This window comes from Ciconia boyciana, chromosome 5, assembly GCF_034638445.1.
Source record: "Ciconia boyciana chromosome 5, ASM3463844v1, whole genome shotgun sequence".
Taxonomy (NCBI): domain Eukaryota; kingdom Metazoa; phylum Chordata; class Aves; order Ciconiiformes; family Ciconiidae; genus Ciconia; species Ciconia boyciana.
The window spans coordinates 77,409,983-77,435,450 of NC_132938.1; the positions used below are offsets into that span (position 1 = coordinate 77,409,983).

The 25,468-nt window shown below is 40.9% G+C and overlaps 1 protein-coding gene across 1 annotated transcript in view; it reads left to right on the forward strand.

Annotated features, from left to right (window-relative positions):
- Nucleotides 1-7,825: 7,825 nt before the first annotated feature.
- The window catches only part of ANKRD50 (ankyrin repeat domain containing 50), a 45,158-nt gene continuing 27,515 nt past the window's right edge, over nt 7,826-25,468 (forward strand). The window contains exons 1-2 of the mRNA XM_072861693.1: nt 7,826-7,966; nt 9,078-10,354. Of these exons, the coding sequence (XP_072717794.1) occupies nt 9,876-10,354 (479 nt within the window). The 5' untranslated portion in view covers nt 7,826-7,966; nt 9,078-9,875. The remainder of the gene's footprint in view (nt 7,967-9,077; nt 10,355-25,468) is intronic.

A 25,468-nucleotide genomic window follows, 5' to 3' on the forward strand; every position in this document is an offset into this window, starting at 1 on the left:
CACTTCTAAAACGATGACTTATGGAGCACCCACAAATTCAGAAGAACAGCAGAAGTGCAACAGCAAGCGCTTACTGACATGGGGGATTCTGTCAAATGGGCAGCCTGTCTGCATAAGGATTGCAGTATAGCATTTAAAATGCATGAATTCACAAATAACAAGAAACTGTCTTGAGACAGGGTAAACTACATGGAAAGAAAATGAGTTAAATTGACTCTATAGTATTATGAGGAAAGATTCTCACATAAAAACTTATGAGCTACTATAGGCTTAGGGCAGGAGGTTGTAAGAGCATATACAGCAGAAAGCATTTTGGTTATTTATTACTTATGGTTTAGCCTGGATAGTTTACGCTGATTCAGTGACGCATCAGTCAAACTTAGTCAGTTAGAGCAAGTTTACGGCTACCTTGTGTTACTGAAGTGGTACAAAATATTTTGGCAAATCTTGCTTTAGCTTGCCGTTTGAACAGGCATAAGAAAGCAGATAGGAAAGATTTACTATTTTTATTGTACTGATGGGGAAATAGAAGCAGGTAAGGTGACTCACGTTGCTCAAGATCACAGAGCAGGTCAGGGCAAGCACTCAGACATTGCTTGTAACACAAACTGATGAAAACAGTGGGATTACATGAGGAATATATAGTATGTACTTAAGATATTTGTACACAACATTTCCCAACGTTTACAGCTATTCATTTCTCACATAAATCAAATATTTTGTTAGATTTCACTAAGTTTATACAAAATCTTGCCCCAGCATAAAGTCTTCTGTTATTGTTGTAATTCTGATTATTCATATAAGTATTATATTCTTAGGCAACTGATTATCTTTTTCATATCCAGTCTGAGAAGGATACTGAATATATTTCTGGTGTCCAACTCACATAAAAAGTCACTTTCTTGATTTAGTTTTCTCTTATGGCTTACTGCTGCAGATTTTTCTACTCCATGGATATCTTCATGCCATCATTTAAAGACATTTAAGTTCTTCCCAGCTCCTCATACGTTTTCATCCAACAGAACTAGTTACCAGCTGCAGCACCCGTTTTCCAGAATATTATACTTTATTATTAATTTTGACTGGCCTTGTGCATTGTCAACTGTTATTAAATGGAATGGTAATGTTATACGGTAATTCATATTGCACAAATACTGGGTAACATGTTACTTCCAGGTAGGAGGAAGCTGAAGTATCTTCATGTTCCTGTACACACAGAAATATTCAAGGTTAGAATGACACAGGCTGGACAGGCTACAGCACTCCAGAGCACTACATCAACACGTATTTCTTAGATACTAAAAGCAGTCATTCGGGATTTTTTTTTTGTTTAGCTGCCGAAAAATTTTCCAGGCAAATGCCGAATGCATTTTCCAGACACTCAGCTATACCTGTGCCCAATATAAGTATCAGAGGTTGAGTATCAACTATTAAATAGAAGATTCATCTCTTCCTAGTTCTGTGCAGATGCCTATTTGTGTACACATATATTAAAAAAAAAAAAGATGCTGCAGCAAATCTTGAAAGCTAATGCCTGGGGTTTTGCCCAAGAGGCATAAAAGTGTCTCCTAGCCTGTTGGCTAAATTTAGTGTGCAATCCCGGTGCCTACATTGGGAGGATGGTGCTCTCATGTCAAGAGAGAGGAAGAAAAAGGCTACTCCAGAAGCAATTCAGAGCATTTAAACAGGGCTCCTATTTTGAATAGCCATCTGGAGAAATGTTTTTCTTGACAGCGTAGCAGTGATGAGCAATTGTACTACTAGGATGATAGTATCACATAGTAGTAGATATAATCAGTTACAACTACACGTGATACAAAAGATACCCAAGCTACCAGGCATTCATATGCATCTGCAATACTGCTGCTGTGTTTTGCTCTGGTGTTGGCAGCTCCGGTTAGCTGTACTTTGATGTATTACTTCTTGCTGATAGTCCAGCTCGGGTAGGCCTGCCTGCCCTGCCTCTTTGCTCCTGTGCTGCGGAGGAGGGTGAGCTGCCAGCTGGTAAGTGCCTTAAGCCAGGCAGTGTGGGTGCCTCTCCCCGCCTGCCTTCTCTTCCCACCCACGATCTTTTCCAGGCACGGGGAGCAGGTCTTTTGAGTTTGTCTCCATTCTGTTTTTAAGCTACAAAATGACCATCCACCATTGCTGGGGTATTCAATGCACGTATGTATTTGCACAAAGGATGAGGATACTTGGCTGCAAACCTTCTCCCTTCCCCTTTCTGTGGCTACAGGACAGATGCTGTTGTTTGAAAGAGGGCACAGATCCTGGCCCTTGGTTATCAAGGAGCAGATAATTGCCTTTTCTAACCCAAAGGCACCATTTTTCTACCAAAGAGCAACTAGAATAAGTTGTGGTGGCAGTTCTGTGATGACCTAGAAATTAATGCTGTCAGCCTGGAAAGGGGAACAATTTCCTTTTCAGGGGGAACAAGAATACAGCTCCCTCCTCTCCTGGCCAAGTGTTCCAGCCACCACATTATCCTATCCAGGATCTTTTGTTTAATTTTGCTTCAGCTCAATCATTCTTGCGTCCTTTGTTCACAGAAATCCAGTTTCAATAGATGGGATAGATAGTACTCCTACCCAAATTACTGGGTAATGAGGAAGGCTTGAGGAAGGAGCTGAAAGGAACTATTATACTTCCTAGCTATATTCTTATGTAAAAGAACACTATTGCCTTCATCTATTGAAAATCACAACGATGAGGGGAAGTCCCTGATAAGTAGGAAAAAAAAAAAACCAAACAGCATTATGTTCCTCTATGAAAAAGGCAAGAAGGAGGATGCAGGGAACTAGATGGCCAGCCTCACCTCAGTTCCCGAGGGGCTCATGAAGCACACCCTCTTGGAGTCCATTCCCAAATACGTGATGAAGTAGTCAGGCAAACTGTGCTTTACCAGCACAACTGACTATGACTGACTCTGTGGATGATGGGCAAATGGTGAATAACCAGAGCCTAGCAAGCCTTCTGACATCCGGTAGCATTCTCATTTAGGAGCTGAAGAATTATGGCCTGGAAGAACGGATGATCAGGTGGGTTGGAAACTGGCCGCACAGCTTAGTTCAGAGAATGGCAACTAGTGGCGCAACATCCATGTGGCAGCCAGTGACTAGCGGAGGGCTCCAAGATCAATACCAGGGCTGATGTTTTCCAGCATATTCATTGCTAGCCTGGATGCTGACACAGAGGGCAACTTGTGGAGGGCATTGCGCTACGTGGGAGTAGTTGCTGGCATGGCAAACAGCAAGCTTCAGTCCAGAGGGAGCTTGCTGAATTTCAAAACCAGACTGGCAGCAACCTCATGAAGTTCAATAAGGAGAGGTGGAGAGCTCTGTGTGTGGCACAAAGCAACCCCAGGCATCTCCCCAGGCTGAGAAGCAACCAGTGGAGCCGCAACCCTGCTGAAAGGGACACACAAACATTGCAGTGGATGCCAGGCTGAACACGGGCTGCCCACGCACAGGACTTCCAGATGATTTTGTGGAGGCATCTTATATGATACTGAGAGGCCCAAGATGAAAGTGCATCTTACCCTAGACAGATTTCAGGACTGAGACCTGAAACATCAGTTTCAGAGAAATGCCTTTGCCTAAATATTTCATGTGATAAGACTTCCACTATTTGCTTGGGAGATTACAAAATTTTTATGTTAATGTTCTTATGTTATACTAAGTCTACGTTATCTTTATTTACCATCAACTTCACTAATTTTACCTGTCAGAGAATGAAAGTATCTGAATTAATACATAATTATGCATGAAAATCAGTAACTTAAAGTTAGAAAAGTAGTTAAAATGACTACTACATGTTTAAGTAGATGATCACGCCTCAGGCCCACCCTTGCAAAACATTTATTTTTGGATGTGAATCACTGCCTACCAAAAGCTTTACCAAAGACATTACAAGCTTGCGAGGATTTGTAGCTCCTCTCCCTTCGTGCAGAGTCGGCTCCGAACTGGCTGGAATGTGCGTGCACCCAGACCCCAGGACCCGCAGCAGGTCTGAGTCATGCACGAAACAGAAAAGAGACAAACTGATAATACTGCTCCAAACTACATACAAAGCAAACGAAAGTTTACCTGTGCATACGATGGCTCAGATTTTGATGGCTTTTAGTATCAGCCTCATCCTGCCTTTCCTATTGTAATCAATTATGCCTTCTTGCCCATCAGGATTGACTACTTTCATATCCAAATAACATCATATTGAAACTGTTAAAATAATTGAAAAACACATAACAGTCTTTTCTAATATTCTGATCATTTAGAAATCATTCAGAAAGCATAACAGATTTTTGTTTAACCCACCCCCTCAGGTTTTTCAGTGTTGGCACAGACTCCATGATGTTACAACTTTTTGTGCAATCTTTTTACTAAAAGTTTCTTCTCATTTTCTTAGCATTAACTAGTATTTAAGTAAGTACAAAACTGTACCTAAAACCACGCATGACACAAACCTCCCATCGTGTTTTAAAACCAGGTGCTGCAACATGGCTCAGGTTAAGCAGGAAGATTACTACAGCTTCAGACCACTGCAGCTAAAAGAAGAGACACGTGGTTTTTGTTCAGATAGGAAATTTTGATCTGTTTCATCATCTTTGTGTCTCTTTTAGGACTTATCTGTCAGTCTTGTAGCCTGCAAGGTTGCATCCAATTATATCATGGTTGGTTTGCTATCTATGTCAAACTAAGTTATACAAAACCACAAAATAAGGTTTGGTTCTTATCCTGATACTGTCTCATTAACTACAACATTGCACAATAGTATCAGTAATATCTGACCCTTAGCTATAATAATTCACTAGGATGATGTCATCTAAGCTGTCACGTTATATATAGAAGGTACTATGCAAATAAACTTGATAACAAAATGCCTTGCTTGCTTTTGAAGGTTGACTTCAGGGTCTTAGTTTTTTGTGTACAGATGAAAGATCCCAGCCTAAGCGGCTGTGCCTCTTACTTCATGACAATGTCATTTTTTTAACCCTTTGAACTTTTTTTAGGATTTAAAAAAAAAAAAAAAGGATTTATCATTGAAAGTGTCTATATGCTTTTTGCTTCCTAATAGTAATTCCAGGGGGTCAATGCAAGGCCGCTATCAACTTTCACCTTTAGGTCGTACATACATCCTTTTGGAAAGAAGTGTGCAGATCATACTTTGGATCTTGCAATATTTTGCCTTCTTTTGAAAAAAAGACTAAAATTTCTACCAGTGATAAGGGTATAATTATATCGAAGACCTGCCACATTTTTTTCCTACTTCTATTCCACCCCCCTTTCCCCTCTCCTTCTTCCCCTTGTCATTCCCACAAGTACTTAATACTCATGTTAGCTGTAGAGGTGATATCCTGAAGGGCAGCTTTGCTCAGATGCAGCACCCACAAGTTAGTTTTGTGGGGGTAGTTATTTTGTGTCCTCTGCCCCGTGCTAAAATCAAATTATTGCCATCTGTTCGGTTATAGGATTTATGTATTAGTGTGGAGAGGTTAGTATTTTTACAATTATTATCTAGCACTCCATTGTGATTATATTTAAATATCTCTGATTTTAGCAAACCATGTTATTATTCCTCCTGTTGCGATGTGTTCATATCGGATGTTGTGAAATCTGACAGCACCTTTTCATGTAAATTGGGTTTTCATTTGTGTCTTGGTCATCAGAAAAGTGGAAGCTGCACTTTCCTCTGGGTCTCACCATTGTCCAATTTCATTCTTTTTTTTTTTTCCCCTGGATCACCCACCACTCTAATGTTTGTGCCCAAGATCTGTCTCTTACGGTGTTGAATCTGCAATTATTTCTCGCAGGTTTTTTACAATTTCTTTCCCTCTGTCAACCTCTGTTTTGTCTCTAGCTAACTCAGCTGACCAGATCTGCAATTCCATCACTCCAAATGTTATCTATCTCTGTTCCATTACTGTTAAAAGGAAAAAAAAATAGAAAAAAGAAAAGATTTTATAGTTCAAAGTCTCTTAGAACTTGTATTAGCATCAATTTTAGAAGTCTTGAGTTTCCACAACATTCAAAATGGAAGGACAGTGCAGCTGGGGAAAAAAAAAAAAAAAGCCTAGAGAAGACTATTTGCTTAAAGTGCATGGTTAAAAAAACCCAACCAAGTAAGAAAGCTTAAAAAACCCCTCCCAAAACAAAACAACCACACAACTTTTTCGTACTACTAATCTTATTTCTGTTTCTCCCCCACTCCCAATTGCTTTGCAAATTTGTAATTCACTGCTTCCAAAGGTTCTTCAAACTTGTTCTACTGGTTTTCAGAAGCAGGCAGACTTGTTTTTCTAAGCTCTTCAGTATACCAACCGAATTTAATTTTTCATTTTGCTCCCACAAAGAATCTCGGGACGCTCCTTGGAGGGCCCTAAATCACTCTGTTGTATCATATGGATATATTCAGTGTGTACTCCACAATACTTTAATTACCTGGTATATGAAACCATACAGAGCTGTGCTAAAATGAAGGCACTATTTAGTAATCATAAAGACCTTGATCCAACAGTTAATGGAAAAGTGCCTTATAATGCAGTCAGCTCCAAGGGGAGCAAATTTTAATGAAAATCTCTCCTTTGCTCGCTGTCACGCAGCCAAAATAAAGAGCTCTGCCTTTCTTGTCATGGGTGGAGGGGGGCTTCACAGTGGCCTCCTGAAGGTGTCCAGGAGCAAGTTCTACTCTATTTTCTTCCATATTAAGGTCCACGTTTCCAACGCTTTGTACGGATCCATGGGCTGTAAAGCTCGAGGGTCGCTATCTTAACGTGGTGTAAGACAAGGGTGCGGGCTGCTCCCATCCCGCTGGCTGGGACCGGACCCTGGCTGTAGCTAAGCCCCGGTGCTCTCAGCAGCCCTTGGAAAAATGATGTTCGCTTGCGTGCATCACCAGAAGCAAAGGGGGGAAAGCATTCAAAATTGCTGCACGTATTTTGTGAGGCTGCGCTTCCTCCGTCGGTGTAATGAAGTTCTGTCTGAAATGGGCCAGTTCAGGGCAAAATGAGAAAAGGCAATGGTGTGGCAGAAGGGAAAAAAAAAAAAGCTGTTAGGCCGACGCTTGGTTAAAAGAGAAGAAAATAAAGTCTTGCATTAGAGGGCCCGCGCACGCTGTCGCTACACCAGAGTTGGGATGAGAAGTGAAGCGTCCCGGGGCTGATTTGACGGCGGGTTTTTCATACACCAGAACCTTTATTTTTCAAGTTTTGCTCTCTCGAGCGGCGCCGGGCCGGCGGGTAACGCCGGGCCGGGACCGGAGGGGCCGGGGCCGGGGCCGGAGGGGCCGGGGCCGGGCCGCAGGTACCGCGCTCTGCTGCCCCCGCCCTCCCCGCCGGCTCCCCAGGGCACGGCACGGCACGGCACCACCCGCCCCGGGCCGGTCGCTGCGGCCGTGCCCGCGGCCCCCGGCGGAGAGAGCCGCGCTGCCGCCCCCTGCAGGGCCGCGCCGGAAGGGTCCCGCCGCCGCGGGCGCTGAGGCGAGGAGAGGCGGGCGGGCGGTGAGGCGAGGCGGCGGGCGCTGAGGAAAGGCGGGCGGGCGCCGAGGCGAGGCGGGCGGCCCGCGGAGGCCGGGACAAAGCCCGGGGCGGTGAAGGGGCCGGCGCGCGGCGGCGTGGCACGACGCCCGTCTCCCTCCGCCCCGGACTACTTCGCCCCAGATGCCGGGCGGCATCTGCCCCCGCCCCCGCCGCCGCACGCGCTGGAGAGGAAGGGGGCGGGCCCGGCGCCGGAGGGGGCGGGCCGGGGCGGGGCCGCGCGCGGCGGGGCGGGGCCGGGCGGAGGGGGGTCAAGGAGGCGCGGAGGAGAGTACCAAACGGGCTGGGGCGGCCGCGGGCTGGGCTGGCCGCGGCCCTGGCACGGCGCTGGCGGCCGGGGGCGGGAGCCCGGGGGCCCGGAGGAAGAGGAGGGGCGCGCCGCCGCGGGGGGAGTCTGGAGGAGCAGCGGCAGCCGCCGCTGGGGCGACGGCGGAGGTGAGCGAGCAGCGGTGGGGAGGCCCCTCGGCCGGCGGCGGCGGCGGCGGCGGCGGGTCGTCCCTGGCGGGGCGGCGGTTGGGGCGGTTGGCGGCCGTTGCGCGGCGGGCGGGGCGGGCTGTACCTGCCGCCTGAGGTGAGCGGGGGGCTGACAGCGGTGCGCGGGGTTGGGGAGGGGGGTGTTGTCTGCCGCCGGGCTGGCAGCGGGGTGCCGCGGCGGGGTGGGGGTGCGGTGCCCGGGATCTTTGTGCGGAGCCGGGCGGGTGTGTGCGCTGGGGGAGGGGAGCGGGGGACAGGGCGTGTGTGCTCCGCGCCGGGGGTATGAGCAGCAGATGAAGGGCGGGCGGGGAGGGGGGAGCTTCCCAGCTGCTCGCTGGACTTGGGGGCTTTTCAAAGGGAGAGATGGTCGGGCTGCCAGGGCGCTGCCGAAGTGACTTGTGAGCCGTGTGTGTCTGTGTCCGTGCCTCGGCTGAGAGAAGCCGGAGCGTGGGGTTAAAGCCCAGCCCGGGATAAAGGGGTTTGGTTTGGGGGGCTCGGGGGGGTGTCAGGGTGGGGACGGGGCTCGGCCGAGGGGAGTGGAGCGGTGACAAGGGCAGCGAGGAGGCGTGAGGTGTCGGCGGTGCGGGTGTTAAACCGTGACCCTGGAGTCTGCCGGGCGCCCTGCTGCCGGCGAGTCGTGAACAAAGAAGTGTGCAAAGAGCCGTCGGCAGCTCTCCCGTGTAAAATAAACTTCAAAAAAACCCCGTAGCCGGCAGTAGAAAAATGGGGTGAAGAGAGAATTCGGTGGTGAAGCCTCGTTAGGAAGAACGTTTCGAAGATGAAGGGGTGTATTCAGTTCTCCTCAGGAGAAAACGCAAGGCTGAGTGCTCCTGTGGTTTTGAGGCCACTGTCATATCTGTTTATTGGGTTTTGTTATGTTTTTTTATGTGCTGCTAATCGTACCTTGTAACAACAAATTTCTTTAAAACAGCTTTTTAGCGTAATTTGATTTAATAGTATAAGCAAAAATAAAGACTGAGAGCCCTTGACTTTACTCTTTGTTGTCTGCGTTTGCAGTTGACTGAATTATGACTTGCATGTAGGGTTAAAAGTGCCGTCTTCTTTATTTCAGAGCTCTAGGGGAAGATGTTGTCTCTTCTGACATCTTGCGATTAAGATACCTGAGAACAGGTTCAGTAAGAATCCAAGTTCCTGAAGAAGACACTTACGAATGTATTGAAATAAGAGCTGTAAACGTGGTTTTTTTGTCATCTATACTGCATAAGAAGCCATAAACTGAAGCACTTCTCAGACACTCGCCCAGATGTATGAAGCCTGCAAAGCTCGCTGTCCAAACTGATCGTTTCTTAGTAAGTGGTACTTAACCACATTTCTGGTATGTATATAGTACTCTGAAGAAAAATCACTTTCTCTATAAAATTCCCAGAAGGAACGTTTTATTATGGACAGCTTTTTCTGGATGTATATCCAGAGAGATTAATGCCTAGAGTTGAAAGGCATTTAGTATACACTGAAAAGTTGGCTTTCCCTCAGTTTTTCCAGATGTACTGTCTCCCCTGTATACTGGGAACACACACAACTGCATAAACTACAGATGCAGCCATGGAGCTGTATGAACTTTTGAGCTGTATGAGAAGTATTGTTGAGCGTTGGTATCAGACACCGATTCATGATGTCAGCTGAACTGTGATTGTGTTATGCTAATCATAATAAAGCATACAAATGGAGTGACACCCTTCCTGAGAAGAGGCTGTTAAGCTTTACGAGAAAGGTTAACTGATTACCATAACCTCTGTCAAGTTCCGTGCAGAGGATTTTTTCTGTGCGAGATGAACGCCTGTCTCCCTGCTCTGAGACGTTGAAGGTGTACTGCTGCTTATGACAAATCCAAGAGAAGAAGCTTTATAAAATGGCTCAAACCAGCTTGCTGCAGGGAAAGCCGTTTTACTGTAGGGAGTGGGTTTTCCACAAGCTTCAGCACTGCCTCCAGGAGAAAGCTAACTGCAGCAGTAGTGCTGCCAACAAACCATCTCTTGTAGCAAATTCTGGGAATAATATCAGTGTTGTCTCTGGGAAAGGAGCTGCCTGGGGTGTATTGTTGGTAGGAGGGCCCGGTAGCGGGAAGACAGCCCTCTGTACTGAGTTACTGTGGCCAAGCTCACCTGCAAACCTACAAAGAGGCTTACATCGTCAGGCTCTAGCCTTCCATTTCTGCAGGGCCCAAGACTCTGACACACTGTGTGTTGGAGGGTTTATTAGAGGTCTAGTTACACAAATCTGCCGCAGTGGACTGATCCAGGGATACGAGGACAAACTAAGAGATCCTGCTATTCAAAGTCTCTTGCAACCCGGGGAATGTGAGAGGAACCCTGCTGAAGCATTTAAAAGGTAAAAACAAATTAAAAAAACCTTATCAAAAATAAAACCCAAATTAAAAAAATGCTGTCTTCTGTTTAGGTCTTCCTTCCAAAGAGTCTACGATGCAGGTGGTTTAAAACATGTTTGTTTCATGGCTTATCTCTGTCAGAGCTTGCAGACCTACCATGGAAAAATCTAAGTTTGTCCTATAGCTGACATAAATAAATATCTACTTTTAAACAAAATTTATTATTAATAGTGAATTTATTTACATTTGTGTATTTATACCCTCAGTTGTAACTGGTGTTTTGGAAAGACTTTAAAGTAATTGACTTCAGAGTGGAAGATAACTAATCAGTGGCCTTCATGTGCCATAAAGGTAGGGCAGTTGTCCTTCATAGACCTGAAATAGACCTTACAGGACCCTCTCAAAAGCTTCCAATATTGTGCTTTGTCTAAAAGGAAACTGGACTAATGGATCTCTGGGTCTGATCCAGCACATCAGTTTTATGTTTGTCTAAAAATATGTGGTAGGGAAATGTCAATTAACTCCTTACGTTACTTCTCACAACATGCACAGATTATGTCAAGTCTTTATTGCTACTTATAAAATAAGTACTCCAAAGTGTTGAGTGGATCAGAAATTTATCAAGAGGGCTCACCCTGCCCCTTAGAAGGTTTGTCAGCTATCTAAGCTGAATGAAAATATTTATTTTTTTACTTAGTGTTCCCTAACAAACCAAAGTCTCTTCAGTATGTCGCTGAGAATTTTGTTTCTGTAAGGATACTAATGTGTATGTAAGAGTGTATATCCATAGATCACTTAGAACAATGTGCTGTCTTGGACACAGCCCTCACAAGCACATGTCTATCTCTTTTTATTCCTTTGGGTCACACTGAAGGAAAACTCAGAAAGGATAAGGCTTGTCTCTAGCAATAGAGCTTCAACTGATTGTGTTGCCTGTATAAAACTTTCCTGGAATATTAGTTAAACTGAAGTTCTTTAGTATTGTGTAATGATGTAACCTTTTGTGGTACTTAAGGGTTTACTGGATGATGTTTGCAGTATAAAAAAATTCCTGTCTTATTTTTTTCTTTTTTTTTTTTTCCCCTGACTACTAAGACTGGGTAAACAAGTACTGAGGTTGAACTGTACTGCTTGCTCATATCGTCATGGTGGTGTAAAAGAGCCTTCCAGTTCTGATGGCTGTTACATCCTTGCCCGCTGAATAAACAGGATGCATGTCTACATTGTTCTGAGTGTAGTATCTTAAAACAAATGGTCTAAACCAAGACTAATTCTGGATTTTTTTATTTGCTGCTAAGTGAAGATGCAACTTCTAGCAGCTATTAAGGTCCTAATTTCAGAAGTATTAAGCCCTCTCAATTTCTAATGACTAAAAACTGGGTGAAATTAAGTGTCTATAAATGGAATAGTAGACTGGCCATCTAGCTTTAGGCAGTCTCTTAAAATCATGGAAGTGGATTAATCTGGTGAGTAAGAGCCCATTTATGTTTAAAAGTCTATTACAAGGAAATCTTCCTAATTTACAGGCACGTTCTCTCTAAGAGCTGGAATCCTTCCTCTGTTCTAAATATGATTGCCTTACTCCAAAGAACAGGAGTTAGGTAAATGTCTGTAGACAAAAAGGCAATATAGAAATATAAAAGATACTTGTGAGTCAGACTCAGCTTTTTAGATAAGACTGCTTTTTATGGGCACAGGGTTTAATGATGGGCTGTTTGAGTGTTTAGGTCAATATGCAGGGTTCTTGGTTTTGTACTGGAAAAATAAAATACGACCCAACATCTGGTACTAGTCTTTCCCTTCTCAAATTTTGCAGTAGTGATTCTGAACTGTTATTATTACGCTAAAAATACTTATGTTGTAGTACAACAGCTTCAGTCAAGGAGGTGGGTTTTGGTTTTGTTTGGGTTTTTTTGCCCTTTGTGTATTCTGTTGCTGCCTACCTACCCTGATCTCCTGCTCTCAAAAGCAGCTGTGGTAGATAGTCTTCATTCTCGTATTTCGGATTTAAGGGAGATGAGGGGTAAGAGACAAGGTGCTGTACTGGGAATATAAGTTTTCAGCACTGTGGCAGGGGACTGGGAGATGGCTGTTGACAGCCGTACCGCGAGCTTGTTCTGCTGCCTGTACGATACAATCGCTGTCCACAAACAAGAGGAACTTGGCAGCCCCCTTCCCACCATCAGATACCTCGATCATTTGTTAATTGAGCTTTTGTTAATATATAAAGCATGCAAGCAATGTTTAACAAAAATATATGTTAGTATTTTTCATGGTTTCTAGGACTTATCACTGAGCTCTTCAGACTTCTGGTCTGATGTGTTTATACATGCTTTCTGTTAAGTGAAAGTTGTTACAATGTGAAATGTGTTCTAGGAAGACTTAATAGCTGATTGCCTTTCACATTGTGTAAAGGCACTGAAACAGCATAAAGCTCTCGTCTCAATGCTCAATTGATTTATTTTTTTTTTTACTTTAATTTTCTTTATTCAGTAGACAAGGGGAAAGATCTTTCTTCAAAGACACTGTCAGATTTTTTGCTCTGCTTTGCACGGCTGCTCCAGACCCAGCTATGTATTCATGGCCTAAAATGGAAAGACTTCTCTTCATAAGTGCTAAACAAGATTACACCATTCTATTTTTGTGCTAATTGTACTAGAAATAGTAAGAAAGAAAAACTTTCTAATGCCTTGTAACATTCCAGTTTATAAACAATATAAAGTTCCTTAGTTAAAATAGTGGATCTTTTTCTGAAGAACATTTTTTTAAATAGGTTTTCAGCAACCCTGATGGTCATAGTGATACATGTGCAAGTGATGACCCGGAGAGTTAAGACTTTTCTCCTCCTGTTTGAATGTCTTCTCTTAAAAATTTCTCATGTCTTTATCATCTTAACGTGCCCTAAAAATCCTTTTAGGGGCAGATCTTGCAGATTTGAAAAGCTGGAAGGGCTGATCTATACAAATGTATTTAACAAGCATTTGTTGCTGCATGGACAGCTGAGAGAAAGAACTGCTACTTACAGCACCACTTCTGAGACACTTTTCTCATGCATCCAGTACTGGAGCAGAAAGCAGTCTTAAATGTAAGGGAGAATGCTGAAGCCTCACATTCAAATTTTAGGTCAAAGTGAAGCAGAAAGTATGAAGGAAATGGCAAAGAGTGTTACAGACTCTAAAAGTAAGAAGAAACGATGTGTTAAACTGAAAGAATTTAATTTAAAATGTCTATTAGGCTACTCTTCCCTATTTAAATAGAAAAGTCAAAATCAGAATAACCCAAATTTTGCAATACTATGTCTAGGGTTGTGAATGTGGGTTGGTTTTGGTTTTGCTGCAGCAAGCTTACACTTCCAGTGACTGGTAGGAATACAGGCAGCTATCAGTTATCCAAGGCCATATCATAGAGGAACTCTGATATAAACCATGGATAATACCGAAATTTGTGCAACCTAGGCTGTAAAAAGACATTTACCCTTAGGACCCGGGTTTACGTTTTTCAGACAAAGGAGATGACATTAAACACCTCCAGACAGTAGGGGAAAGCATATAATTCCCACGTGTTGGGCTACAGTTAGGATTAGCGGTGGAAGGCAGAGCTTGGTTAATTCAGAGCCCAGGAAGTGGACATTACTAGAAGTGTAGACCTAGTTTACCCTGCAGAGTTTATTTCCTTTGCAGCTATTGCTCTAAGTTTGGAAGACATCCATGACCAGAGCTTCTGAATCAGTTTCAGAGAATATAGAGATAGAACATGTCGGTTAAATAACATAATGTTTTTAAGCTTGCACTAAACTCACCTCTAGTGTGCATTGGTCTCGTACAAACTTAAAGCAAAATTTGAATTTTGCTTGGGTGAATTGCTGAACTTAATAAATCCTCCAAAAATGGTGAATTTCCATATCTGCCAGTAGGGTGGTGCAGATGGAGCTGCTTTGCTATCACACACAGATGAAGTTTCTTGCTGTCTTCTGCATGTCTTTTCAAGAAACTTCAAATCTTATGAGACTTTTCACGTACTTATTTCTCACATACTGATTTTGGGTCAATGATGTTCAAGTGTTTTTTACTTGTGAAGTGTCCTAAAGTTTTATTACTAAAGTATTTCTAATACAATTACTTTAATGTAAGATGTTCTGATTTGAGATTTTTATTGGGGGAAGAATGAAGCTATGAATTCAGATTTCCACTTACTTGCACTGCTGAAATTGCATTCCCATGCAAGTAGCTGTCCCTGATCAGTAAGGACCCAAGAAAAGAACAATTTAAAAGAAAAGGAAGAAAAAGCTGCTGAACAAATTTGTGTAAGAACTTCATAGACGTTCTCTCAAGCTGATGTTACATCTTCTTTACCAAAAATGAATATAGTGGAAACTATGCCCCAGAACTTAAGTATCCTTTTTTTTCAGAAAGGACACAAGATTTATTTCTTTTTCTGTGCATGCTGGTGGTAAATTCAGTGTCATGGTTCCTTTTGCAGGTTCTCAGACAATCACAGCTTTTCTTCTAACTCCTGAGCTCTGCTACTCATTGTTAACTCTCTGGGGTTTCCCTTTTCAAATAAGCTGGACAAATGACAAGAGGCATCCACAGCAAAACTTTAGAATAATGGCAATAAAGAACTGTTGGATGTTGCAGTTTCTCCACACACTATTGCTCTGTGAAGCTGTACTGAGTATCCATGGTATAGCTCCTATGTGTTTGCGTGCACAACAGCTTTGCATTGTAATGGAACATGACCAAGAATGTTAAGTGATATAAAAAGTAAAGCAGTTTCATAGTTCTCTAGAATACGCAAATATCTGTAGACTTGATAGTAAAAAGTGTGAGAGGTCATGTAAGGTTTTATGCTGACTGCAAGTTTGGAGCAAGGGTTTGTGTTGATTAAAATTGAAAGCCTTCTTGTATGAGTCATTTGTTTGGACAGCATTAAAGTACAACAAATCTTGTGCCAATAGCTGTTATCTATGTAAAGTTACTTTTACCTCTTTGGAGGAGAACTCCAAAGGATCGACCCTCTGGTATTTCCTGTTTGGCAATGTGATGAAAATCTCATATACAGCAGAATTCGGAGTAAAAATACTAGGATTGTCAACCAATGCTAACAAGCATTTCCTCCCCCCCCGGCCCTTCACCTGTATTGGCTTTCCGTGCTACCAATTTATTTTTTTTCTTTTTTCTTTCCCGTTTCCCTCAAGAGTGGTGTATCATCAGAAAGTTGCAAATTGCAGGTGATTGAGAGAGCTTTCACCCTTATCTAAATGATAAGGGGAAACAAGTTTTATTTCAAATTCTGGATTGTTTGTCTGACAATGTAGAAGAACACACGTTTGTTCAGCAAATGTTCTGTGACTGTTGTCTGACTGTTTAAATCTGCAGTACTGAAGTGCCATTTTTCTTGCCATTTATTTAGCGTAGATGAAGGAACAGGTTTACAAATTGAGTTGTATGCGATAAAAGATGAAGTGTGAAGAAGCTGTTCTTTTTCGAACTCCTTGTATGATCTTCGAAGCCAGTAATATAATTAAAATTATCATGGATTGTGTAGGCTTTATTGAACAATTAATTAGTGAGCTTTTCACTGTTTTGGAGTAGCTTATTCTTAATTGCAAAAACTTAAGTGGTTTTTGGAGTAAATCTGCAAAGTTGAAGGCCAGCTCCTCTTTAGTTCTTTCCTTTTCTTTCTCTCCCCCCCCCCCCAACTGTTTACTTTCGCATCGTCTTTAGCTAACAGAAAGTTTCAAATCCACGTTAATGGCTGAGGCCAGAGATTAATTAGAGTATCCTGACTTTCATGGGGTCAGTCTTTTGATACTCTACAAACCTTGAGTTTTCCTTTCTAGTGAATTAACCACAGTACATATTTCTGTTGCTGTTTGTAGCACCCAAAGTTCTGTGACTGTTGTGAAAATAAGCAGTATTAATTTTGCTGTGGAGGGAGTGAGGCGGTAGCATGTGATATTTGGGCTACTTTTCTCTTGCCCTTTTTTTTTTTTTTTAAATGAAATGTATTTAGTAAAGGTCTGTTTTTACCATGAGCTTAGGAGGGATTGAAATAAAAGATACTCTGAGAGGCAGCACATTGGAGACAGTTCTAGATGCCTGAGCTTGGGTCACCAGAAACTCGAAAGCTGCTGGGATTTCTATCAATTTATTCTATAAGCCATTAGTAATTCAGTATTAATCTTTTTATAGAAAAGAAATGCCTTGACTTTCCTCACCCGTCTCAAAGACTGTCTGGAAGTGATCTACACGTTTTTCTCTAATCTTCTCCTTTCTTCTGGAAAGGGCTGCTACACAACCTTTCCCTCTGCTTCTGCAGCTCCAGTACAATCTTGGTAGCTGTAGCTTTGCAACGGTTACAGGGAGAGTAGTGTGAACATAGATCTTGTCAGACTCTCTAATTTTGTAGAGCTATAAATGGTAGAAACAAAGCCAAGGACTAACTGTATCCTGTTTCATGTGAAGAAAGATCTGAATGCATAATGAATTAATTTACAAGACCCTTTAAAGAAGAAAGTTGTTAAACTTCCAGTGTGTTTTATTCATTTGCCACATGTAAAGTTCAAATGTGCAAGTGACTGATTTCAGTGTCGAGGGAGAAGGTTGGAAAGGGACCTCAGAAAATCAAGCCCACCATCTCCTTCCCCAGGCAGAAGAAACCAAGTCTGTTTCTGAGATGCTTGCTTCATCTGCTCTTACACTTCACAGTTCTTATCAGAAAAAAATTTCCATATGTCTAACCTGAGGGGTTTTTTTCTTGCTATAATCTAAGCTTGTTACTACTGAATGGTGTTCTCCAGAGGCATGGAGAATAGATTCTTCTTTCCTTTTTGGGACAGCCTTTTACATATTTGAATACTGCTTTATGCTCTTTCATCTCATCTTTAAATTAAATAATTCCAACTTGTTAGTCTTTCCTCAGAGGTCACACCTAAGAACGTGATGTTAAAAAATCCCTTAGCTGAAAGTTTTCTATATCCAAAGGGAATTTTTCTTAGCAACATTTTAGATGTGTAAATGCACAACATTCTACTTTCCCAGAATTTTGTCAATTCCTACATCTTTCACTTACGCTTGACTAGAATCCTGAAGCTACTTGGATCCTGGCCCAGAGGAGCTTGATCTGGTACAAGATTGAATTCTGCTTTTAGTGGGAGCCTTAACCATTTTAAGTTAAAAGCAAGCTCATTTCAGTTAAAAGCAAGTTGTTTTGTGTTAGCTACCTTTTTGTAGACTTCCTGTGGTGCATCAGTGGGTTGTTCAAGATCTCGGCACCTGCAGCATGCCAAACGAGAAGTGCAAGCAGTGCTCTAGCAAGGGAGGTTCTCAGTGGTCTCTCCCATGTAGTCTTCTGCCTGTTTCTAGTCTGAGTTTGAGATTCCACAGAAGCTGGGTGTTGGAATGACAAGCTTTGAATTCTGTGTGGTTTAAGGCTAGATTCATGAAAGGATTTAAGTCTCTCTGCTTTTTGAAAAACTTGAGACTGTCAAACATAGTCATGCCAAAACATAAGGAGCACATGCCTCTATCACTGACAGTACTATGTACTCAATCATAATGGAATAATTATAATTTTATTTTAGTATCTCATTTCTGCTGAAGAAAGTTTGTGTCAAAAATATGTACCTGCAACATCAAGTGTCTGAGGTACTTTTTAGTTTAAATAAGTTTATTCCTATGGATTTCGTTAGAAAGACTGGACAGTTTTACAGTCTTTAGCTGCCTGGTCGATTGATCTTCATATCGTGGAGGCTTACACTTAGTGATTGTGTAGTGAAAGACATGAAATATTAAAAATAGCAGACAGACTTCACAGCACAAAGCCTTTTACGACTCTTTATAGGAAGCAGCTACATGTAAGCCGATATCTGCAAGATCAAAAGATCATTTGAGATCTAATGAAGGAAAATGGTGAACAAGACAGTCTGTATGAAAGAAGTAAGGAACGGTACAAAAAAAATGTATTGCGCTGAACCACACACCTACCCTTGTGATGGTGTACTGTGAAGGTGTGAACAACTACAGTGTATTAATGCTACATGTGTGGTAAAATGCTACTTGTCTTCAATGTAGCTTACTAGTTACAACAGTTCAAGTAATTATGAGTAGTTTCTCTGCTGACTTTCACTTTTGTGTGATATGAGTCTGTTAATTTGTAAGTATTTACATATTTGTCATGTATATTATAGAGACTTCTAGTAAATACAACATTTGTCTACATTTTAATTATTCACCGACTAAAGATCATACCAATTCATGGGTGAGATGAGAAACTATTTTTCTAAGAGCATGCACAAGAGGTTAAAAAGAATCTGCTAACTCAGCTTGTATTTCCAGCTCAGTGAAAGTGAAGTTGTGGAAGGTGAATTGGTATTTCATAAAAGTCGCTCTTGGGAGAGCATCTTGACTCTGATGGAGCTTCTGATTCCTCGTATGTACATGTAACTGATGCTTTAGACTTCTGACACTAGGTTTCACAGAAAACGCTGTGTTCTGGTGCTCTGTAGACTATTAAAAGTTGAGCATTGCCTGAAGCTTAAGTACTTTGTGGCATGTTTCTCTTTAGGCTTTTCCCTTAAATCTGTGGAGTTAACGGGTCACATAACAACAGTTAGTGTTTCTGCAAGAGCAAGTTGTATGTTCTTCTTTCATTGTATGGAAGTACTGCATACAGACTGAACATAATACCATTTAAGGTTTTAACCTTTTCAGTTTAAATTACCATAAGAAAGTTTCCCTAAGGCATTTTAATAATGACAACTTACATAGACCTTTTTGTCTTCTACTTCTATAGGCATTAACATTTTGCCTTTAATCTATCTGGCTCAGTCTTAAACCTTACAGGTTTTCCTATAAGCTGTTTAGTTAGATGGACCTTCATAGCAATTCTCACTTGTTAATTATTTCCCTTCCCTCCAGTTTTCTATGCACGTGTTCATAGCTTGTGCAAGGGTTTAAGTTTCTTTTCTTTTCTTCCTTTTTAATGAAAAAATGAAAAGGATTTGGCGGATTGTGAAGTAGAAAGGACTCAGTGTGTCTAATGTACTGGGAAAAGATAGTATTGAAATATCGCCTCCTGAAAGTGTTAGTGAAGCAATGCATTGAAGAGGTTTCAGTTTCTTCCGCACGATGATGCGTACAATACACTGGGAATGGTGAGAAATCTTCTATCTTTGTCTAGGAGCAGGAATGTTTTGAATAGTTAATGCAGAAACAGTTCATGATTGAAGAATTACTGCTCAAAAAGAAATAGTTAGGAAAAAAGGCAAGAGTGATTGAAAAAAATTTTAAGAAAAGAATTGTGTTGAAATAAGGGTTGAGTTGTATATAGGTGTTCAAAGGTATTGCAGAGGAGGTGCTGCAAAGAATGTAGGTGGGTAGGTTCCTGGTGCACTTGATGACATCAAAATGTGATGGGATAGCATGAAAGAAGAACTGAAAATGAGATCAAGCAAAGAAGGCAAATGGGGAAATTTACATAGCTGATGGAGTGAAAGGGGCAAAACAGTTGCAATCAAAGTCCTCTCTGTGTTGCATGTTTGCAGATACCTTCACACAAAGCAAGGACCGAAAGGTCTTTGTTGTTGATAGAAGGAGATCAAACATTTTGGCTCAGTTTTGGATGATGCTGTTTAAATTGACGGGAGTGGGAGGAAGAATGGGAATAAAGAATCACAGGTAAGTGGACTTTTGGTCCGCGGCCCATCAATGATGTCTTTTTCTTGGTGTTTTTTTCTTTGTCACGTACTAACAAGAGTTGGTAATACTGGTGTGTGTGCAGAGAAGGGGAGATGAGCATCTGGCTGCACAGATGCAAGCTTGTGTGCTAAAGATCCGTGATATCTTAGTAGGCAAAAGAGATTAAGAGGAAGGGGCCGTGGCAGGATCTTATTTAAGGTTATTTGAAGAATCATGGAGTTGTCCTGGAAGAAACAGAAAACTGTTCAGAAGCTCTAGTTTGGTTAAGGAAAATACCAGCAGTATAGAGATGACAGTAATGGGCAGATATGAAAGAACGTCATGAGGATAAAAATGGGATTACAACATGATTTCCATCTTAAAGCAGTTAATTAACAAGTCTTGGTTTAACTACATCAGCTCTCCTGCAGTTATGGTGAGCATGATACAATCACTAAGCTGTCCATCCACGCTTTCATGAAGTAGAGTTCAACAGGCCATTGGAAAAAAAGCTCCATTTGTAGGTAAGGTGCAGCTGATCTGGAACAAGAGAAATTGTGTCCTATATGGTTGTAAATTACCCTAAATTAGCAAAGGATATCAACTCTGCCTTCTCTACTAGATGGAAACTTAAGTAGTCAACAACACAATGTCATCTTAAGAGAAAGAAGAATGTTACGAACTCTTCTGTTAAGTTGCCTCACTGTTGCAGTGCTGTAAGCGATGGCAGTGGTACCAACACACATTAGTTTTGAGTAGTCTGGAAACACGTAGGTAAACTTTCCAAACTTTTCCTGCATTCCATTGACAGTTGTATGCAGCAGTTTGGTTTCAGTTGCTTTATTTCATATTGGAGAGTGTTGGCCCTTCCTTTGCTTCAGTTTCGTTCCACTTACTTTCTCTTAAAAAATGAAGTAAAAAGATTATTTTTTTCCCCAGAAGATTTGTAGCAGGTACCACACATTCACATTAAGTTTGATTTTTATGATTTTCAGGTATACTTTTTTTCCGTAGTACCTCCTATTTTAAGTTATGATTAAGTTGCCATCTACAGTAAACATTTTGTGTATAAATTTGGGGGGGGGGAGGATGTAGTTTCTGTCACTTCTTCTATTGTAGGTAAGGCTAAAAATAGATCTTACTAAATATAAAGTTATAGAATCAGTTCCAAAGCTGAATGCATCACTGCAGTAAGATAGTAGAATCAGGTTCACATGGTGCTAACCTAACAATGTTTTTTAAAGTAAATTACAGAGAAGATACAGAAAGGATCAATAGGAGATTTACAGTCAAATTGAGAGACTGTAACTGCTTGGGGTTGGGGGAGGGAAAAAAAAACCCACAAGGTAACTAATATGGACCCAGAGTGATGCACGAGGAACATATGCTGTGGATGCTACTTTGGGGAGTATGGGAAAATAATTTTGAATGGAACACACGAAAGCTGTTCCATCTGTTGCCTCTTCAACTAAGACAGTGCACTTAAAGGTTAGGATAGTCCCTTGTACTTGAGAAAATAAGATGGAAAAAGATACGTGGTAATGCAAACATAAGAGGAAAGCTGTTTTAAGTGCTTGACTAGTAAGGTAAAAATCTTAACAGCTTTTCATCTGGTATTTGTGCAGAGGATTTTCTGAAAATGAGGTTGGACAGTATAATCCTGCAATCAGTTCAACAGTTGAAGTGTGGGATGCTTTATGATGATGTGCAAGAAGCGAGAAAGGCAGGTATAGAGCAACTCGATTAGGCAATGATCAAGATTTCAAAATATGTATTGTTGTTTATCCTGGTTCCTCCAGGCAGGCAATTCAACAACCCCCTGTTCTGGAGAAACAGCTCTACTGCTGAAATAGCCACTGCAGCACCTCTTCTTTGTGCTTCCCAATCAGTAATGTATTTTTTTTTCTTTTGGAATCAACTGCATAGGAAAAATGTAATTAATTTGGGGATTGTCAGACTGAACTGCAGTAATAACGGTGGTTGGTTTTGTATCGTGTACATTATGGTATTGTCTTTTGTTATGCGGTCATGGAATAATAGAACGTAGGGCTGGCTGGACAGTAAAGTAGAATATAGCCTGACAAAAACCACACAATTGAATCTATTCAGTGCAGTTTTCTACCTGTATCATCTGGGGTTTTTTTCTGTTTCTTTTTTGTGGCTAGCATTTCTCTCATGTCAACAAATACAATCGTATACATGGAAAGCAATATCTGTTTCTTCAGTTGTGTTTATGCTCTGCATAAATTGAGACAGAAGAAAGAAAAGGATTTTGTCTGTCTCCAAAACGTAGAATAATACCAACAAATTCAAATGCCTGTAAAGCTACAAGAATTTCAATTCAGCTCTATACTAATGTGTTCAGATAACACTGCTCATAGAAGAAGATACATTTTTGTTTAACAAACAAATATTTATTTTTATATGGCTAAGGAACCAGGTAGTTAATAGGGAAAGCTGAAAACACTATATATTTCACTTTGCTGTACCTTTGGTTTCATAAATTATTTAAAACTAACTTTGTAATTTTAATACATTCTGTTGCATATATAAACTTGTTAGTTTTCTTATTGTGGTACCCCACTCCTACATGTTGCATTTCAACCACAGACTTCTGAATATTTACAAAGTTAGTTATTATCCTAACTTTACAGGTATGGAAAATAAGGTGCAGTATAGGTAGTTCTCTCATTTCAACGAATAATAGTTTTCAGTGAGTCCGATTTGATGCGTTCACCTCATGCATTTGATGTAAAGTGTCCTTTCTTTGACACCCCTACCTTATTCTTTTTCTTTTTTTTTTAAGAAAGAGATTGAATTGTGGGAACAAACAATGAGAATTTAATTGATGCTTAATACAAAGAAAAGCAGTGATTTTTGACCCTAATAAAAGAGAGCTTTTAAACGACACCTGGTGGATGAGAAATCCCAGGGGTAAATATAAATAACAGCAACTTAGGCAACGGCTCAAAAACTGGGGGCGGAGGAGGAGAGGAAATAGGGTTATTCATATAGGGTCATGGGACGGACAAAGAGGAAGATAAGTGAAGTAGTTAATCAAATGCCTTAGGTGTCTTTATACTAATGGAAAAAAGGTATGGGGTAAACAAGCAGAACTGGAAATATTAGTACACAGCCAAGGTTGATTTAAATGTTCTAAAAGATCTGTCAGGATAGCTTGCATAACTGGTATGTTAAAAAAAAAAAAAGCTTGTTTAGGAGTTGCTTTGTATATCGTATGCTTGCTTGTACTTCTAGAATAAACTAAAGAAGTTAAAGCCACTGAAAAAATCTGAAGATATACACTACACGTGGTGCTAGTTTTATGTGTGATATCTGTGTAAAGGTTTGTTGGCAAAAGTTACCTTTTATGGACTGTAAATAAGACTACCTATCAACTACCCTATTAGACCACGTTGTGTATCTAACAGTGTACCTGCTTTGGCAAAGTATAGCTAAGAGAGATTCCCACATCTCTAAACCATGTCTTTCCTAAAAAAATATTTTACTCTACCAAACCAGCAAGATCAAGCAAGCTAAGCTTCTTTAAGATATCAAATGGAATTATCCAAAGCATAGAATTTGCATGATAATGTCTATATAGTTGAAAAATTTTAATAACAAAACAAATAGGAGACAAACATCAGCTGGGAAAGCATGATATAAGCAGGAGTCTATCAGCGACCATATTTCTAATGTCAGAGGAGAAAATAGCTGGTGGGAAGATATATTTGCTTCAGTCAGGTTGGAAAGAACTAGCTGAGAAAATGAAAGGCAACTTTTGGAGATAGTGACTATGAAATGATCTTAAATGTGTGATGTTTAGAAGAGGAGGAGAAAGAAGGACAAACTAAAAGCAGTGGACTTGGAGATATTGGTGACCTCAGATAATTAGTGGGTAAGATCTCATGAAGACAAGTATAATGAAAGAAAGGAATTAGCTGGAAAGAACACTGACGTCTCAAAGCAGTATATTAAATGTCCAATTTAGTGAAACTGAGCTCCTCATCATTCATGTGTTAAACATTAGAAAAAAGACTGCAGAAAGAAGGTAGATCAGCTACTGAATATGAAAGTAAAAGAGTAATGTGAAAATGAGGGCAAAACTGAAAGCTCAGGGTGCATTGTTCATGTTTCCTGCGAGGTGTGTTTTGTTTGGTAATAACAAATAATTCCATATATACCTTAGCAGAAGGAAGATAATATCCACCAAGTGTTGGTCTGCTATTCACTGGGGAGGAAAACTGATAGCACTGGGAAAGCTGAAATGTTCAATGCTTGTGTATATTGCCCTTTCTTAAAAACAGTCATTTTGCAGTCAGCTAACATAATTAAAAGTAGCAACAAAGAAGTAAGATTACAGAAAAACATAGCCCAGACCAAAAAAAAAAAAAGGAATAGGTAAAATGTTTTGAAACTGTTCAGCTTATGAAGTGTTACTGATTATCTTCAAAGGACAGGTTATCTTTATCAGGATGGCTGAAAAATCAGACTTGAAAGAAAAAGATGTATATTTAGTGCCTTGCTTTAAAAAGGGACAAAAAGGCATTGGGGAATTAGAAGTGTGTCACTTTAAATAAAAAATGCTGAAACAAATAATCAGACAAACTGTTTGGAAGCAGCTGGAAGATAACATTGAAAAACAGCTAACATGTTATGACATGGTTTGGTTTTGACAAATCTAATCTAACTTCTTTCTGTAAGAGACAGTGTAATAGTACTTGTGGATAAGGGGTAACCGTAAATGTCAATTTTGACTCCAGGAAGGCTTCGATGCTTACATGAGACTCGTGCAAACAAGCTATGTGCAAGGTAGAACTATATTTGGCTACATGTAAAAAGAGTTGAGTAACTGTACTTAGGGAGTAATTATCAGTAGTTCATTTTCATACTGACAAAGCACATCATGTTGGGTTTCATGGAGGTCTGCCCTGCGTCTGCCTCTTTTCAGTGCGTTCCTTAATGGTCTGGCTGAGTGAGTAGAGGGAAATGGTTATAAATTTTGGATACTGTTGGCTTCCTTGTAATGACCCTTGTGTTATCCATGGAACACAAGTAATAGGGCAAGAAGTACAAGGTTTAAATTGCAGGAAAATAGGTTAAGCAGGTTAAGATTAGACATGGGGGGAAGGTGAAAACTTCCCAAATATAAGAATATTGAAGCACTGGAATAGATTGCGTGGGGAGACAAAGTATTGATCAGTGGAAGTCTTTAGGAATGCCTAGATTAGTATCTCTCAGGGCTGGCAGACATAGAGCTGATCTGGCTGTAGGCAGAGAAGTGGACTAGATGACCTCTCAATCACTAAAAAACAACTGGGAGAGTTTGTGTAGAATAAATTACTACTTTATATTACATGTTCAGGAAAACGTTTGCATTGTTTCCTGTACGCTCCTCCTCTTTGCCTTTGGTAGGGACGCAGATTTTTGTATGTC